The following is an 18240-nucleotide window of genomic DNA, read 5'->3' as shown; positions in this document are numbered from 1 at the left end:
GTGGGAAAGTGTACGAGGCTGAGCTGAAAAGGACGGTGACGTCATGTGGGCTGTCCTCCCGTGTAAGCTGAGGGGGGTGGTGCGAACATTCACTCTTCTCTACCTGCGCATTTTACGATAACATCTTCCCACTGCGGGCGACAGTATCGGCAGTGGTGGCGGAGTGGATGGGAAAGCTTCGCAATCTTCGCCTTGTACCGCCGATGTGAAGATATTGTCAACATGGCATAAAACCGTATCTTTGGTCACCAACCCTTCAAATTCAACAAAACGAAATCTTTTTCTTATTGAAGTTTTTTTTTTTTAACAACTGCCAAATAAATCAAAAAAGTTTACGGCCCCTTCCGTGCAAGAAAATCTGCCGCCGACTGTACTTACTTACATAAAAGGTTGCATTTCAATATTACGACATTTATCGACTTCCTTATATCGAGGTTTAAGTGTAGTAGGTACGTTCGACTGGTTCTTATCACGCTCTGGATTCGTTTGCCGTGGTGCCATGGCATCACGACATTGCAGTCAGCAAAAGCTTGCCCAAAGCGAGCATTCTGATGCTCTCAGGGCAATCAGAGGAGCAACGTGACTAGTATTCTATTGAATCTCACTCCGAGCTTGAAAATGACAGTGTGTCTGAGTGCTCCGAGCTGAAGCGCACTGCTCTGAGTGAACCAGGCTAACGTGTTTCGAGCGCTCAATTTCAACCGGCCAAATCTAGGATGCATCGCCAGAGCACTCTAGTAAAGCACTACAAGAGCAACCAGTTGAGTGTACCGTTAGTCTAGTAACACCACCAGGTATCATGACATTGAAAGTACCTGTGCTGTTTCCTCTAGGACTAACTAGAACTACTTCGAAGGGACATTATAGAGCAGCACTAAATTGGTTTGGACTGGTAATGTTTTCTTTCAAAACACTGCTTCCATTCAGCTGGCACAACAAGACTGATTCTTACAGGAGACAATGAAGGCCAAACTTATAGCTGAACTATAGTGCGAAGGCATGCAGGCAATTCTTTAATGCATAGATGTCGGCTTAATGCGTCCTGCCAGCCACTCCTTTTCTCTCGGTAAAGTAGGAGTGTTTCAGTTGTAGTACTGGCCTTATTACTAGCTAGGTGTTCCCTTTAGGAGTGGATCGTACTGTACACGAAGGTGACCCAACCCCTATAGTAGTCAGTGGGTGTCGGAAAGAAATTTACGATTTACGAAAAGAAATCTACGACAAAGCCGCACATATGCGCTTTGTGGCAAGTCAACACTCACCTTGAGAGAGGTTGACAGTGTGGAGCAACATCCACCGGAGGGTGACGTTACACTCGCGCACCGTGTTGAGCAGCTTGGGGACATTGTCGAGCACAAATTCTTCCTCGAGCGCCCCTTCTTTCAGCAGGTGCTGCAGCCTCGGTATCAGCTTTGTGATGCGGTTGTGGTACTTCTGGGCCTGAGAAGCAATGAGACAAGGTATAAATGGATGCGAGGGGGGTGCACATAGGAGAAGGAACTTCATTTACAGAAAGGCAGAGAGGTAGGCCTGAGCTGATGAGCTTTAGCCTGCTATTGTGCGCAAGGAACAAGGAACGAAAGGGGGATGGAGGGTGATGACGACAAGAACAGGAATGCGATGAATGCTGGCTGTCAACACAGCAGCATACTTGAATCACAGTCTTGCATACGTTCCTGTGTTGTGCAGAAACTGTGCAATGGCCTGTACTTGTTAGTGTAATGCATCTCGGGTGAGGCCACAGGACCCAGAATAAAGTCCTCGGAGAAGGTAGTGCATTGATGGTTGCCAGTGAAGAGGCTAAAATCTGTTGCTTGGTTGTGTGTGCGGGACAGATGAACAATACGTGCACTAGTGTCTCGTACGTGGTAGCGGATGCAATATGGGCTGCTCTGATCACCGATGAGGTGCGTATAGTGTAGCAGGTTGCGAAAGGAAACATACAGGAAGAATGACTGATTCATAGTGTTAGAGACAGCTAAGGAGAAACATTGAATCAGTCTTGACTGATAAATAACTGCATAAACCGGAATATAGGTCGGCCCACAATACAGGTCGACTGTTGACCTTGACTTGGCCAGATGACGACTCACAATGTGCTAAAGACTGCTATATAAGACGAAGGGCGACATTAGCTGTTCTTGTATTTCTTGGAAAAAAATCTTGATCTATATCTTGCTTACCTGGTATTCTTTGAGAATTCTACTATCGTTAATTCTGCAGAATAAGGTTAATTACTATTAGGGAAAATGCTGGCCAAACTTCAATTTTCTGAATTTCACGCCAGAACCCAGTGCCGGTATGCCACTGTAATGTCATGGATTTCAAAAGTATTTTCTCGTATTTGGGCCACTGTCATTAAGTAAATGATTTGGAAACTCACTAAGTTCAATCTTTGTCTCTATTGGAATATCTTGTAATCCCATGTTAACCATGCAATGCAAAATTAACTCTGCATGAGCAGATGCCGTCAGAATTCACGACATCACGGTGAGCTGGTGCGGAAACTTCGAGGTGGCATCGCCAGCCATCTCTTGTTCTTGTGTCTTATTCTTGCTTACAAAGCCAACTCTCTAGTAAGAGCGCCATTCTTCGTATTGTAGAAGGGTTATTTACTAATACAGATCATTCACATTTTCTCTTTAGTGTCCCTCTAATATCCTAAAGGAACACTGGAACTATGAAAGATGCCATAGTGGAAATCTCCAGATAAGTTCTGACCATCTTGATTTTTTTACCGTGTGCCTAAATGTAAGGACACAAGCGTTTTGCATTCCACTCCCATTGGAACGTGGCCACCCTGTCTAGAACCTGAAACCCTGCACTCAGCTGCAGTACGCAACGGCAACGAGGCCACTGTGCTACAGACATAATGCTGGTAATGACATGCGAACACGGAGCTTACGGCATCACTGGCATCATTTTCAAATAACCACTGGTGTTACTAGAAAGACATACAAAAGTGGCTGGAGTTGTATGTGGCTGTCCACTACAGAACAAAGACCTTTCCCGGTGATTTTCAATTACCCCTGTCTTGCACCAGCTGACCCCATCTTGTGCCAGCAAATTTTCTCATTTCATCACACCAGCTAGTCCTCTTCTGTCGCTGACTGCACTTCCCTACTTTGGGCACCCATTCTATTCGCCGCGAGATCGAGCTACAGGTGGCAGCACCGTCGCTTCGTTAGTGTAGATAGGCATCGGCGTCATGCACTCAAACATATGCGGCAGCACTTTGCTGTGAACGATTTGGCCCAATTTTATGGTAACGAAACACATTGAATTCAGTGAACTGATTATATATTGCCCTCCAATGCCACATTTTTGCACAAAATGTGCTGAAAGTTTATTTTTACTTGAAAGAAGCGCAAACTGCCATTCAATGGGGGACTGGCACTCAGCTGAACAATGCGTGTTTCAGCACTTCCTCGGGACATTTTGTGCATGTTTTACTAGCGTTCCGCCTGCTATGCTAAAATTGTTGTGCAAATTAATTATTACCGCATTCTCTGCCAATGTTTCAGTGGTTATAAAGAAGTCAGCATCCCTGTGCAACGAAGTTAAAGTAGCAAGGCAATGCACACTTTACATCACTAATTTTGGGTGTACATCTTTGTTTCTTTTAATTTTTTATTTTTTTTAAATTTACAAATACTGCTGTCTCAGTTTCTGAGACATAGCAGGAGTGAGTACAGAATAATGCAAAAAAAAAGCAATTAAAAATACATTCAACAACATTCACCAGAATTTCTTTTTTTATTCGCTGTGAAATGCAAACGGTTACTGAGTTCAATTAAACAAGCTACGCCACTGAATGACAGCACATTACCAGGATCACCATGTTGCTTCAGACGAGAATATCTTTATCGCAGTAAAAACACAATTTAAGCACAAAGCGGCCTTTGCGTTGTTATGCACAAAGTTGTAATTATTTGAGAGGCTAAGATCATTACATTGTTATTTCTAACTAATAATCGCCGCTGTTTTCCATCCAGCTAACAATTCCACACTCTGCCTTTCAACTCAGTGTTAAGACGGCCTGCGTCCAGAGACTTCTGTTACAGATGATGCTCACAAACACCGTATTTTAGCCTTCCTTTTGTAGCAGCGAGTAAAAACACAAAAGTCCATGATTCAGCCACTTGAGTGTCCCTTGAGTGTCACTTGTGTGCGTATATATATTCGCTCCCTGTTTGGAATAAATAATTTGTTGAAGTTAGTGCATGTGTTGTACCCTCCCCGTCTGTCCTAGTTTTTTTTTGCACTTGAGTTGCAGTATGTCGTACCAACAAGGCCGAATTTCAACCCTTCCCACGATTATTTGCGAGGCAAAGTATCACCCTCATGGCATCACAGCCACACATTAAAAGAACACCTCAGGCCACCGCGTAACTACTAAGCGAGAGTTGTGCAATTACCGCAATTATCAGGAAGCCGTTATCGTAACACATAGTTTATGATGTGATAATGAGTGCTTCTAACAATTTTTTTTTACTGCTGAGTGATATTCACGCCAACTCGATCATGTTGTGCGGAATCGCAGAGATTGTGGAATGGTCAACACATCGCGACAATTCGCTAAGGTGCGACATTCACGTATCGCTGCAACCACTTGATTTCTTTAAAACGAAAGAAAATGCTTTCTGCGGTTTACTTGAAACACAAAGTGACAATAAAATTGGTATGACTGTGGCAAACAGAGGGTGCCACGGTCATACATCTTGTGCGCAACATGGGCAGTCACTGCTCTTACTGCAGCGCAAGGGCGACAGCACAAGGCTAAATGCTTCTATATATCGTCAAAAAATGCAGACCAGCTTTTACAGCCGTGCTACAACAATGGAAGTAATGGTCTCTAAAGATATGCATGCCGTATGTGCACATGTAAACACGTCGGGCGTAGCAGACGACGACTCTGCTCGATCTCGTGGCCAGTAACTCTAATAGAACTACGTGAAGGTTCATAGTTTTATCGGCTGTATTGCAGTTAAGATTTGCCTATCATGTTATCGCCCTTGGACTTTATAGGGAACACGATGACGAGAGGGTCTTAAGTTTAGTACTAGTACCACTAATCATATTTATCACTGGGATAATTGACAACAAAGACACCAGAGAGGGCGCTGACACAACGCATGCTATGAATACAAAGCTATATGCAGTGTAGAATGCTTTGATATGAATGTGCAATACACTGTGCCGACACCACAGTCGCGAGTTGTGAGTTCCAAAATCAGGTGGTGCGCCCCACTAAATTTCGAAGGCCACGAGGTTAAAAATCCATTGTGTCCTATGGACAAAAACCAAACAACTAGCCCACCAAAGTGCTTCAGCTGTGGTTCACACGGATATATGCATGCTTTCGTGATTATATAGCGATAGCTATATAGTCACAGAGTAGGGAACTCCATTCCGGAAGCTTCTTACTGAGTCATATAGCAATAGCTGCACTGCATATATATTGAGCAATGAAAAGCAGCCGCAGTGCTGTTGTGTTCTGGTCGACCATAGGTGACATAGTAAGCTCGTAGACAGATGCAATTGATAGCAATACCATGATTCACAGACGACCATGACATTAAAGTCATGCGGATGTCGTTGGATAATCAGGAAATTATCGAATTTGGATGCTACTGAATTACGGTAATTTGAGTGAAGCAGGAAGACCTGTGTTTATTTGAGGAAGAACAGCGTGAGCCCCCGCAATCTTGTACCTGGTCCTTGACGTTCGCAGTGTCCAGGGTGTTGAGCAGAGCTTGCCGAGCTGCCTTGTAGGGCTCCCAGGCATCCACCAGGTTCACCGTCATGCCCATGTAGATGCTTATCACCTGGGAGGTGAAGTGAACATGTTACGTGTGTGGCTTAGTTCTTTTGGTGGGCACAGGTTGAAGGCTAACAGGCCCAGAATGACAATTCAATCTGCAGGAAGAGCAGTGAAATCGCATGATAAAAAAACACGACACCTGCGCCACTGTAATGGGGCACAAAAGAAAACAATTTATAACATTTTCCCTTACGCGTTTTGTAGCACATGCACACATTGGTTGCTGACAGAGCAGTGCCTATAAAGGCCTTAATGGAGGGAAGATATTGCAGGATCACATTTACTGCTAATAATCTACTTGCAACCACGAAATTAACAAAAGACAGAGTTTAGAAAGACTGCTTTATCAGTTTGAATTCATTAAGTATTTCTATTTAGTGTACCTTTAAAGGCCCTCTACCAGACCTCATCAGAAATTTCGGTTCCACAAAGGAAGTGATAAAGCGCTGTCTAGAGAACGTTCTACTGCAAAGATTTTTTTCAAAAGTGGTTCATTATTAGAAGAGATGGACGAAATTGAAATGATCGTGTTGCCACAATGCCAGGAGGCAAACTTCACAGTCAACAAAGACACACTTGTTCTTTGCCTCGTCTACATCCACAAGCAACATTCCTTCACTGCCTCTTTTCACATACTTCGCCAGAGGGACTCTGTTCTGCTTACGCGGCTGGCCCCCCTGCCTGCTTTCTTTTCTTTTTTTCTTTTTGTCCTTCCCTTCCTTTTCTGCTGCATGACGTACATCCAGAGGCAGTTTGCGTGTCCTGTATTGTATTATTCACCAAAGCCATGTGCCACAATTGGTGACAGTGTGGGCATTCGGTGAGATACGGCTTTCTGCCAGGAAGCAAAACTCCTTCGAAAGTAAGGGCACACGGGCTGCCATACGAATTTCCAGCTGTTTCTACGGCATACATTGCTGTGATGCACCTTGAAAACACAATTTCCAGAAGTGATCTACGCACCATGCCTGTCTGTTTGCAATGCCCAACCAAACCTGGAGTGGGGCCCTTTAAAGGCTATTATTGTAACTTAGGCACTCATAGCAGTTCACAGTTCTGAAACATTGGGACAAGTCCTTCTGCTATGACATTTTTCGTTAAGTGTAATATTCAATTTTGTATCACTCACCAGGTTTTGGCTATGGGTCTGAAGATGAGAGCACAAATAATCTGCACATTTAAAGATACGCAAGAAAAGGTACGCGGATGAAGCAGTGAAAAGCTGTGCATTGTTTTCTTACAGTAACCATAATTACGCATGATCTTTAGAGTAGACAAAACTTTACAGAAACTACAAGCAATTATGTCGGCACACCAAGATCCTTTCATGTGCTCAGCTGTGACAGTCATCACATGTACGAACTCCATGTATCACTTCAGACAAAGGCTCGCATACGGCTACAGCCAGAAAATTAACACACACACCCAGTTGTCGGGGAAGTACTTGTCGACAATCTCTCGCATCTTGGCCTGCTGGTTGTGCAGGATCTCGGGGGCAAAGTACAGCACCACGTACAACATGGCCGCCTGCGTCGCCAGGGCCATGCTCCGGTGCTCCGGCAGTGGGTAGGCCGAGATCTGCCAAGACAGAGACCGAGGAGAATTGCTGTTTTGGTGGCCACCCTCTAAGTGGCCTTCAAGCCAGCCATATTTCCATTTAGCCTTGTGCTGGCAACTACTGTCAGAGTGGCAGGAAATATGAAGGCAACCTATATGAAGACACGAATAGCATGCAGGCCTGTCAAACAAGTTTGGTGCAGATTAGCCTCACACTACCATCACAAGTTAGCAAAATGGACAGCACTCACTACAGCTCAGACTCACCAAAGTCTAACCTAGTTGAGCTCGCCTGGACTCCAAGTCATTGAGGTCAGACTCAGCTGAGCTCACATGGATTCAAGGTTGCTAGGACTCAAAGCCCACTGAACTCACTTGGACTCCAACTAACCAAACTCAGACTCTAGCCCACTCGCTCTCACATGGACTTACCTCGACTTACTCGATTCAGACTTATGTATACGCGAACTTGACTCCCTCAGGCTCAGACTCACTTCGACTAGCTTAGATTCAAATTCACTCGGCTTCACAGGCGTTCACTCACAGTCATGGGTGGCTTTGGACTGGCTTTGAGTCCAAGTCAGTCACTTCATAAGCGAAATCATGGACGAGTGGCTATCATAGTATTTGTAGGGTGTTGCATCATATTACAGGTGCTACGAGAATGCCTTTTGTCCCCAGGTTTCTATCTCTCCAACCACCATATTATATTATTGCACTCAAGGGTGGACTTCATGTCTGGTTCGGTGCCACACTGGTGGTGGCAGCTCAGGCTTTCTGCGGCTAAGCACGAGGTCACGAGTGCGATTCTCACCGTGTACTGATGGGTGCGACATACAAAAATGCTCCATTATTGAGCTTCGGGTGCCCATTAAGGAACTCCAGGTTATCAAAATTACTTGAAGAAAAAACAGCGCAAAAGAGATGAGGACGAAAAGAAGGGAAATTCAACAGACGGGCGCTACGTCCGTTGTACCTGTCTTTCTTTTGTCCTCGCCTCTTCTGCACTGTTTTTTCTTCAAGTATGTTACACCTACTCGCCCACATCAAGTTCCTGCTGTCAAAGTTAATCTGGAGACATCTACTGTACCATCTTGAAAGTCCCTGTGTATGAATGCTTTGGGACGTTAAGCCACATCAGCCATCAAAAGCCCCTAGAGATTCCTAAATATCTATCAACCGTATTATAATTACATGTGTGCTTCCATCCAAGTGAACAAATGTTTTTTTCATACTCAAATTTCACTTTTTCATACTTTTTTCATAATTGAGCTCTCAGCTCAAGAAGCTAAAATTTTAAAGTGAAGCAAAAATTTGTACTTTCGCCCACAATGTGAAGCAGCGATGCGATAGACGCCAAAATATTATGCACATCAAGTCCTGCCTTGTTTTGTGCGGTATCAGTTGGCACGAACATTTGCAGATGTGCACGAGCAATATCCTTTCGACAACAACACGAAGAAGAAGAATTCAATTAAGGTGCCCTCTGCAACAGGAACAACAACCCACTACAAGACAAAAACACCGACACCAGCGCCACCCAGTAGAGAGAAGCGAAGCAGGCATCAGCCAATCACAACAGCTGGGGCCACGAGCGTGCTCTCCAAACTCGGCATTCTTCTCTGTGGTAGCATCAGTGAAGCGTCTGAGAGGCAAAATCTTTTGAGTGAAAATCTTTGGGTCTGGAGTTCAAATCCTCGCAGGACACCTGCAACCTTTTCCCTTTACATCTTTATAAACTTCTCGAAAAGCACTTTGGAATACCTGCAATACCCTAGCAAATATCAAGATGACTAAAGAAGTGAGCCCATAGCAGCTTTCGCTGTAAAAAGGAGTGTACGTACCTGGTTGTAGACATCATCCGACCTCAGTCGCCCAAGCACCATGCTGATGTAGGTCTCATTCAGGGTCACCCGTCGAAAGTAATCATCCGGGTAGTTGGCAGGGCGCTTGGCACCAGGTGCAGACGAAAACCCCGTGCTCCGCAGAAGCTTGCAGACGTCATCGAAGTTGGACTCATCACTTGAACGCTGCGCACTGCATGTATGAGCAAAATGAGTGGCAGGCAGCAGTTGACACAGGCAGAAAGGTGAATGCTTCAATGTCGATGGTTTGAAAGATCATGTAAGAGAGAGCAAGAAGAGCTATAAGAACGGGCAAGGGTCATGCAAGCATTATGTTGGAAAGGTTAGCAGTACAAAACATGGACATAGAAAAAACAAAAAATACAACGTATAGGTTGGCTCTGAAGTCTTTTTTTTTTTTCACTCCTCCTTTGTCAGTGTTTCACAAGCCTCACTTTCCAATAATGAATCCTTAAAACTTATTCAGCTTTCTGCTGTTATAGTGGAACCTTGTTGGTTCGAACTATAAGGAGACCAGAAAGTTATTCGAATGAAACAGAGTTCGAACAAAGGAGAGCCCCGCCCTTTGAAGATCGCACTGGATAACATGTGTGGCACAGCACAGAGTACAGTTGCCGACCGATAATTCAGCTACAGCGGGGACCCTCTAAAAGTCCAAATAAACGGAATACGAAATATGGAATTCACCAGAAAATAAGTCTTCGTTACACAAGCGGTCAGAAAAGCTGGTCAATGTGTTGCTGCAAGCACATCTGCCTGCATGCGTAATGGTCAGTCCGTATTTCGACCATTTCAACAGACAGACAAAACTACTGTCTCCAAATGCACCAAATCTCTGTCTCCTGTAACTTAAACAGCAACCCGCCATGTCCGAGAGCCATATGTCCGTGTAGGTCTCATTCATGCCACCAATACTCCAGCCACCTTTTACTATTCTCCACTGCTAGATTCATTCACTTTTCCTCAATTATATCCCTAAAGCCCGAGGTCTTGGGCAAGGTAACTACATCCTAACTCTGGATGGCAGGGTAACTAACACTGACAGGAAGGGTAACTATGGGCATGGTAACCACATTTTTGTGCACTTCATAACTGCGCAACGCACCCCCCCCCCCCCCCCCCCCTAGGTCCACAACTGTAGAGATAGACACACTACTAGAGGAAACACTACACAGGTGACACAACACCGACCAATTCACAAAGACAATACGAATGCAAACTTGCCTGTAACGGTAGTACGCAACGAGCATGCGCTCCCGAACGATGCCCTCGATTTTCTGGTCGACCACGAGAAGTATGACACCACAGAGGAACAGGGCCTCGCACTGCAATGACAATGTCAGCAGCAAAGTGTAAGCTGCACTTTCAGGACAAAGCTGTCGAGTTTTGATAGTCCAGAAAGTGGGGGACAAATCCAACCCCCCCAGGTGGTGCACTACATCAAATCAACTGCCAAAAGGTGATGTGGTATTAACGAGGTTGGCAAAGTGAGAAGAAAGAAGGCTAAGGTCGAGCTGGTGAAATCTCTTCTTTTTTTTTCCAGTTCTTCACTTCAGTGAGACAACTATTAAAAAAATTACTGACATGTACTTTTAAAGTTGTACATATTCATGCTTTTGCAGAACTCGTGCTTTCTGCACTTAAAAGAATGACATTTGGCAAGTATGCAGGTATTAAAGTACTTATTAGATAAGAAATCACTCTTGAAATTCTGGACGTGGCGTCATCAACATTATTGTGACGTCGCGACACAGAGCAAAATTTGTTCACATCATGCAGCAATAAGGCTTTGTACAATAATGTTACTCATAAAAAATAAACAAGAGCGCTGCGTGAATTTCTTCTAGCTCTGCTCGTCTGTGGCAGCTGCAGTGGCGCGTGCAAGCACGAAATGGAGAGAGTCCGCGTATCATGACACCCCGTCACAAGTTACATCCTCATTACTAAAACGAAACCAAATTTTTGCAGAAATTAACATACCTGACAACATGAAGACTTTCAAATTCATTAACTCGCGACCGAGGGAGGGGGGGGGGGGCATGAGAATTCTGTTGAGGAGTACGACTTTAAATGCATCTGGAAGTACTGACGAGGCTTTGAGCACGCCACCACACTTTGCAGCCGCCGTCCGACCCGACAAAGTGCACCAAGCCGGGCAACATCACAGAGTGATAAAATGCTGTCCTTACTCTGCAAGCTATGAAGATTACGGCGTACACCCCTATCTCTCTGCGTGCACCCTACGTAAGGGGTGCCCCCGCCCACCAGCATCGGTGTGGCGTTATTAGGAATTCCCAAATTTTTTTGCAAATAAAACCAATTTTCCGTAAAAATTCAATCGTGATTTGTAAAATCGTAAGACGGGTCCAAATTCGTACATTTTGCGGAAAATTTGGAAGAGCCGGCAGGTATGAAAACTAAGCATTATAGTAAACTACACAGCCACTCTCATCACTTCGTCACTTGACGCTTGCCGCTGTTTCTTATAAGGTTCAGAAGGCTTGGAGTGTCAGGTTAAAGGCCAACTGCAACAAACTTTCACTTTGACTAAATTTGTTATAAGTTGTTATAAGGCGGATGTCTCATTTTCCATTTAATTACTTCTCTCCACCTAGCGGGTTTCTGCTGAACCCTTACGTCAAGTGAGTAGTACATACCAGTCAAGCAACTTTGCAGAGCAGCATGGCTGGCCGTTGCATAGTTTTCTTGGCAGCCTTTAAACAGCACCTAAGCAGACGACGCGTGCACCTAGCGATTGTCATGTGACACAAGTCCCAGCACACGGACTGGAATTTTTCAGTGCACTGCGAGCAGCCGTGAGAGCTGCGGGGGGCATTTTGTAAGTGTCTACCTAGTGGACACGTTTATTGCCTCTGCCGCTGAAGTTCTGATTGGCTGGGCCGGGGTACACGTCAGAGGGAGACAGGCGCCCCCAGCCAATCAGCACTTCAGCAGCAGACGAAATGGACATGTCCACTAGGTGGACACTTACAGAATGCCTGCCCCCCCCCCCCCCCCCCATCTCGGGGGCCATGCTGAGGGGTTGCGTGCTCTGGGTCATGCTTCACTTAAATTTGACTTTTTATGCAGTACAAACTTTCACTGCAGATGGCCTTTAGCCACAATTCCAAAGAATAGCAAGAACCATCTACTTTGTGAAAACCAACTATTTGAACATTTTGTTCTGCAGAAGACTATTCTGTACCAGTAATTAAATGTAGCCCGACATCTATGCACCTCAATGGGTGCTTGAACAGCAGGTTTGAAAATCATTTTGGGCACCTGGGCCCTCATCTGTTGGAAAATTAATAAGTGGTGTCTAAATCCAGCGCCCAGAGACGGCTTCCTTTGAACCAACAGAACAGATCTTGAAGGTGGTGCTCTTGCAGGCTGTTTATGCTGGCAGCAATTGCACCGCTGGAAACATGCCATAGCTGCCATGTTTTCGACAGCACCTGTAATCAAGAGCTGCAATTCCGACAATCTGGTGAAGTTTGGCATTCACTCACCATAAGTTGCTTGCCATCATCATTGACAAGTACCGATTCCAAGGACTGCTGGATATAGATGCCTTCGTCCAAGTCTTCGAGAAACCTGGAAATTAGCGTAAAATTTCAATCCTAGTGATTCCAACGTGCAAATCCTCTTGTATACAAGGTGGCACACTGCTTAGAACAAGTCTACAAATGTACAATCTCTGGGTGCGTAATGAACAACAATGTGGCCACTAAAGCAGGGAAGTCCTAGGCTTCTGAAAAATGAGCTATCCCAAGTTCGAAGCGTATTCTATCTTTGCACTAGTACAGTTTATATGATGACCAAGATATTTCACTTGCACATTAGCCTCAAGTAGCTCACTGGTGCTTCGAGATAAACCCGTGTGCAGCGACTGCACAATGGTACCAGCACCAGTGCCTTTTAGTGCTAGCAAAGCTTGCATAATGACTGAGCCGCTCTGAAAAGCACCAGTGCCAGTTTGTGCTAGTTATTAACACCTTGTATAATGAGTGAGCTACTTAACATAAACACTGGTAGCTCATAGATGCTTCATTTTAAACCTGTGTGGTTTGCTGGTACTGGTGTACCTGCACTACAATTGTGCAACACATCGTATCCATTGGTTATTTTTAGGGTATTTCAACACCAACAAGTACTACCATGATGAAAGGGCAAAACGAGCTCCTTTTTGACATGCAGTGACCTAAAGTGCCAATACATAGAAAGTCGCTCACAGATATTTCAAGATAAATATCTAGTGAGGTAGAAAGCTGGGTGAATAGCAAATGATGCATTCTTTGGATCAGCGCAGAAAACGACGGAAACATAAAAAGGAAGGAGTGCTCATCCTGTGCCCTTCCTTTTTGTGTTTCCATCGTTTTCCACATTGATATAAAGAATGCAAATATCTAGTGGGACTAAGCAATGGCAGCACTCTTGATGCCAATAGACAAGCACAGAATGTCACAAGAATCAAACCTAATCTTGAGCAGGACAGCAGTATGCACAGGCACTACAGACCGTGACACAATTTCCACATGACTGGTACCAGAAGTCGTAAAAGACAAAATGCACGTGATCATTAGTGGTAAAGCAGGGAATGCCCAGACTGGAGCCCATGTTTTGACATGGGGACATGTCTTCAACAAGGCCGATGAAGACAAATCGTTCACGTCTTCATGAAAAAAAAAAAAAAAAAAACCTTGTTCAAAAATTGGCTCAAGCCAGAGACATCTCTCGTTCGACTACCTATTAAAAATCTCGGGTCACCGTCTTCCTGTGAACCTGTCTTTTTCAAATTGTACAGATGCCCTCCATGTTATTCATGCTATTGTTTTCACTACAGCAAAAGTAGATGAAAATTAACCTGCTGATCTTTCCGACTACTGTAAGACCAGGCCAGTGAATGCCACAATCAAAACGAGTTACATCATCAGGGGCCCCTAAGCCACCTATAGTAATTAAAAAAAAAATTGCAAGTTCCTCTCCGTTCTCTTCTTCACACGTCATGATGCCAACAGGGCGATGCACATGACGTTACTAGGATAAAAGCTGTTGCTTGGTCTATATACGAGAAATCAGTTCTGATCGGTCGGCCAGAATGCCTTTGCATGTGTAGTCACACTCCTGCTCTTCCTTGTCGTCTCGCTTGCCTGTCGAGCGCAACCAAATGATTTCACCTCGTGTACCGTTTAGCACTGCGTCTGCGGCGGCAGCTGCGAGTCACTGAAAAGCTTCAGTACTGTCGTAGTGCATGCAGTGACGAGAAAAGGGAGGGTAGCAAAGGCAAGACAGAAACTGCTCACTTGCCTGCGAGCTCAGTGATTTAGGGGCATTTTGTTAAAAAGGTGGAACAGAATGCTGCTGTATGCTTCACAATGTCCCACGAAATACTCACCGGTTTAGGTCAATGGTGTACTTGTGGATACTTTCGAATGCCAAATAGAACCGTGTGAGGATGTCAATGTAGTTCTCCCGCAACTCTTCATCCCGGTCCTGCAGGTGCTGTGGGCATAAGAGATTCCCCGGTTATTGGTGTCAGCCCTGGACAAACAGCTCTCATGTTTAAAGACAGCCATGTTTTAAAGGAAAAGAGAATTTGAAAGGTTTAGCTGGTCAATTCTAGTTTGATAGAAGCATACCTGCTAACCTGCGAATATTGAAACTTGCAAAGTCAGAGACAATATGGAGGGCAGGGTAGGGGGTGTACAGCACAATCTCTCTTTAAAGCTTGCCCTCAGCACACCGCCTTTCCATATATACATATGCACTTTATTAAGATTATTTATAGATGCGGTACACAAGCAGCACTAAACTTGGCACAGCAAATACTGATAAGCAACACATTGTTTTTAGACCACAGTGACCTTTTCAGCTAGACTGGTGTTGCCAATTTAACCTGTTCCAGGAACTTGTCTGTATAAAAATTCTCGAAGCAAGTGCTCCTCTCGCATCCTTTTACCATCTGAAGAATTCCAATGGGAGGTTCAGGGACTGATGTGCAATGTTTCCTTTTTTTGTGAACAAAATTCATTTTTTGTAAAACTCAACACAACATCCATTTCTTAGCAAGTTGTTTATTTAAGACGATTTAACTTTAGATGCAGCACAAACAGCATCAAACTAGGACCATCACAATCTAACAATTATTTTTAAAACGTGACTTTTTTAGCAACTCTGCCGTTGCCGATTTGGCCTGCTTGAGTAACTTGTATGAATAGACTTGTTTGAAGCAAGTAACCCTCTGGCATGTGGCATCCTGTGCGGCTACAAGGACGGTGGCACCGGTAGCATCAAAACATCTTTTCGTATGTATCTCTTTCAATATTCTGCCACCCCATTTTTCAACACCTTATTTCTTGCAAAACTTGACGCACCATTGGCAAAATTGTAGGATGAGCCAGAATTTGTAAAGTTCTTAAAAAATTTAAAAAATTAAGTTCAAGGGAGTTGGCAGGCATGGTCCTTACCTGCTACCTTCCATGGTGCAATATGTATGGGATGTCACATGCTAGATTTGTAACGCTTCGTTTGGTTGGTGCCACAATGCTTCAACCAGAAAGAAATGTTTATTATTATAAAGGCAAAGCAAGGTGAGGCTGGCCTATGCATGCAGCCTCTGCAAACTGCGCTCCAATAGAAATCAAGTCACTTCAAGCCTGCGTCTATGCACACTTACTTTCTGCGTCTAGATAACAAAAATTACATCACACGAGCAGTTGCATCACGTCAGTGAGGCGCCGTATCCTTACATCATTTGCTTCTATCTTGTTCTCGAAGTGGTCGATGACCTTGAAGTAACTGTAGTCAAGGAGGATGTCGCCGTACTCGGCCACGTCTTTGCGGTTGTCAAGCTTGAAAATGGATGGGACTACGTCGGAGAGCCGCAGTAGCTCGGCCACAATGGCGTTGCCCCTGGAGACGAGGTGCAGCAGCGTCTGGCCGCAGGCGTTGTTCTCGGCTAGGAAGTCCATGACGCCAAGTCAACTGCACCGTTTAAAAGACGGCGTTTGAATGAACACATCACTTCACATGACATGTCACGGAGACGCGTCGTTTCTTCAAGCAATAATTCCCAGCTGTAAGTTTCGCTCGGCAAACGTCTCGAAGGACATCACAAACTGTGTAGCAGCACGATCTGCGCAAGAAACTTTTCAGTGTTCCTTCCTACGTCTAAACCCAAGGCTCGAGTGGGCGGATCTGCTGCGCGATATTGTACACTTGAAGCGAAGTAATGATTGACGTTGGAGCTATAGTTTCCTTTCGTCTTGATGCAATGATTCCCAATTTTGATGCCACATTCGCCCAACGTTCCGATTACCAAGTGCGATACAAGGCGCACTGCAGCCTTTACCTCGTATCAAACTTAAATGCGTGTATCCGGGTGTCTTTCTACAGGTATGAAACATCGTGCCTCACAGAGTGAGTGAATCAATGCCGACACGCTATCTTTCTCAACATAACTGACGAGGATTTGTGGCTTCGTTCATGACAGGACAACAGCATTTTATTGTGAAAGGAAGCAGAGAAGGCAGGTTATTCAAAGACGACGACCGAGCCAAACACTCCGAAGGCAAGCAAGCAAGCAAGCAAGCAACTCCGCCCCCCGAACTCAGGCGCACATGGCTTCGAAAGGTAATCGGCTGCAAACGGCGAAGCCACAGTAAAGTGATGTTAAACAGTTACGGACGGCCTTCGGGACGCTGTGGACGATTCACGCGCTAATTTTTGTGTTTACACAACATCGCAAGCAACGCACATGACGAACGAAAACTTGCCCCTCGTTCACTGGTCCGAGACAGTCAAGTTAACATCCTCCGGGATTCTTGGCCGGCGAATGTGGCTAAACAGGAGCTAATGATGATGCAACATGTGAGGGCACGTCCTAATGATTTAATTACATTTACTGTAGTGGTACAGTAGCGGTCAAACATCACCACACGCCGACTTCTCCAGCCATAAGCAACCGGCGGCGATAGAGAGCCACCTGGCGCCACCTACGAAGACATGTTCAAAATATTTTTCTGCAAGGATACCAACAGCTTTTATGTAAGCATTATAACAAATTTTTACTACTGTACATAACAAACCGCTTATTTCAGATAAAAGAAATTGTTTAATTTAATACAGTAATTTAACAAATATAAACTTTTATAAATTCTACACGTATTTATTGAGAAAAACATCATTTCTACATGCAACAAACCAGCAAATGTAATAGAGCCTGTTGCAATAGGGGCATATCGAAACACGTCCATTGTCAGCTTTGCGCAGAGGCGGTGTCGTACCCAATGAAGTGATAACTGAGGGGCGACTATTGCTAGTTGAAAACTTTTCCCAATATCCCGCCGGGACGACGTGAAATACCGTCGGCCATGGCAATTTTTGGCAGGCCCTACGGGGCTTCTTTACTAAGCAAAAATCAGACTGGTTGCGGGAAATCATACGTGTGCTTCGCGATGAATTAACGTGCGTTTCGCGATGGATCATGATGGACACTTCTATTACCTAACGGAGACAATTCACAGTGCAGTGAAACAGGTAGTTTTAGTTGTTACGTTAGAGTAAATAGCGAACGTTTATGTGTGTGAGTACGGAAAGTGCGTTGCGAAGCATTTCTTGGCGAATATTTGCTACTTTGGCAGTATCTATCTGTCTAGTCGCCTACATCTTGGTGCTCTCATGGTCGTTTCGTTAACTTGCTAGGTACCAAAATTAGTATCGTATAACAGGAGTGTATGACGAACAGAATGATACGTCATGACTGTCATGTAGGTCATGACAATGACCCAGCGAAAAACATTAACGCTCTAAAACCACTGAAGTGGGTTCGGACGTGGATACTAAGGGAAAGAAACACTGAAGGATGATCAAATCAGTTTATTATTATTATTACATCGTATGTTAATGACAGCATATAAAATATACAGACGAGGGTCCCAAAGTACAAGACTGCAACGGTGAGGGTTACAAATAAAATAATACAAGGATTAGCAG

At 44.5% G+C, this 18240-nt stretch overlaps 1 protein-coding gene and 1 non-coding gene across 2 annotated transcripts in view; one reads left to right on the top strand and one right to left on the bottom strand.

Annotated features, from left to right (window-relative positions):
* The window catches only part of LOC119431486 (WASH complex subunit 5-like), a gene marked incomplete at its 3' end in the record, with an annotated part of 43012 nt that extends 25800 nt beyond the window's left edge, over nt 1-17212 (bottom strand). Inside the window, exons 1-9 of the mRNA XM_037698966.2 lie at nt 17022-17212; nt 15996-16230; nt 14642-14748; nt 12756-12840; nt 10471-10571; nt 9226-9418; nt 7250-7402; nt 5715-5828; nt 1263-1440 (exon numbers count right to left, since the gene is read on the bottom strand). Coding sequence (XP_037554894.1) covers nt 1263-1440; nt 5715-5828; nt 7250-7402; nt 9226-9418; nt 10471-10571; nt 12756-12840; nt 14642-14748; nt 15996-16217 — 1153 coding nt within the window. The remainder of the gene's footprint in view (nt 1-1262; nt 1441-5714; nt 5829-7249; nt 7403-9225; nt 9419-10470; nt 10572-12755; nt 12841-14641; nt 14749-15995; nt 16231-17021) is intronic.
* A 293-nt stretch (nt 17213-17505) lies between these two features.
* LOC119432027 (U4 spliceosomal RNA) lies at nt 17506-17647 on the top strand. The gene has a single exon (XR_005188103.1). It is a non-coding gene; the product is annotated as a U4 spliceosomal RNA (small nuclear RNA).
* The last annotated feature ends 593 nt before the right edge of the window (nt 17648-18240 follow it).

This window comes from Dermacentor silvarum, chromosome 10 (genome assembly GCF_013339745.2).
Source record: "Dermacentor silvarum isolate Dsil-2018 chromosome 10, BIME_Dsil_1.4, whole genome shotgun sequence".
In the NCBI taxonomy this organism is placed as follows: Eukaryota; Metazoa; Arthropoda; class Arachnida; order Ixodida; family Ixodidae; genus Dermacentor; species Dermacentor silvarum.
Note: the sequence above shows the minus strand (reverse complement) of the source record. Positions and strands in the feature narration are given on the sequence as shown.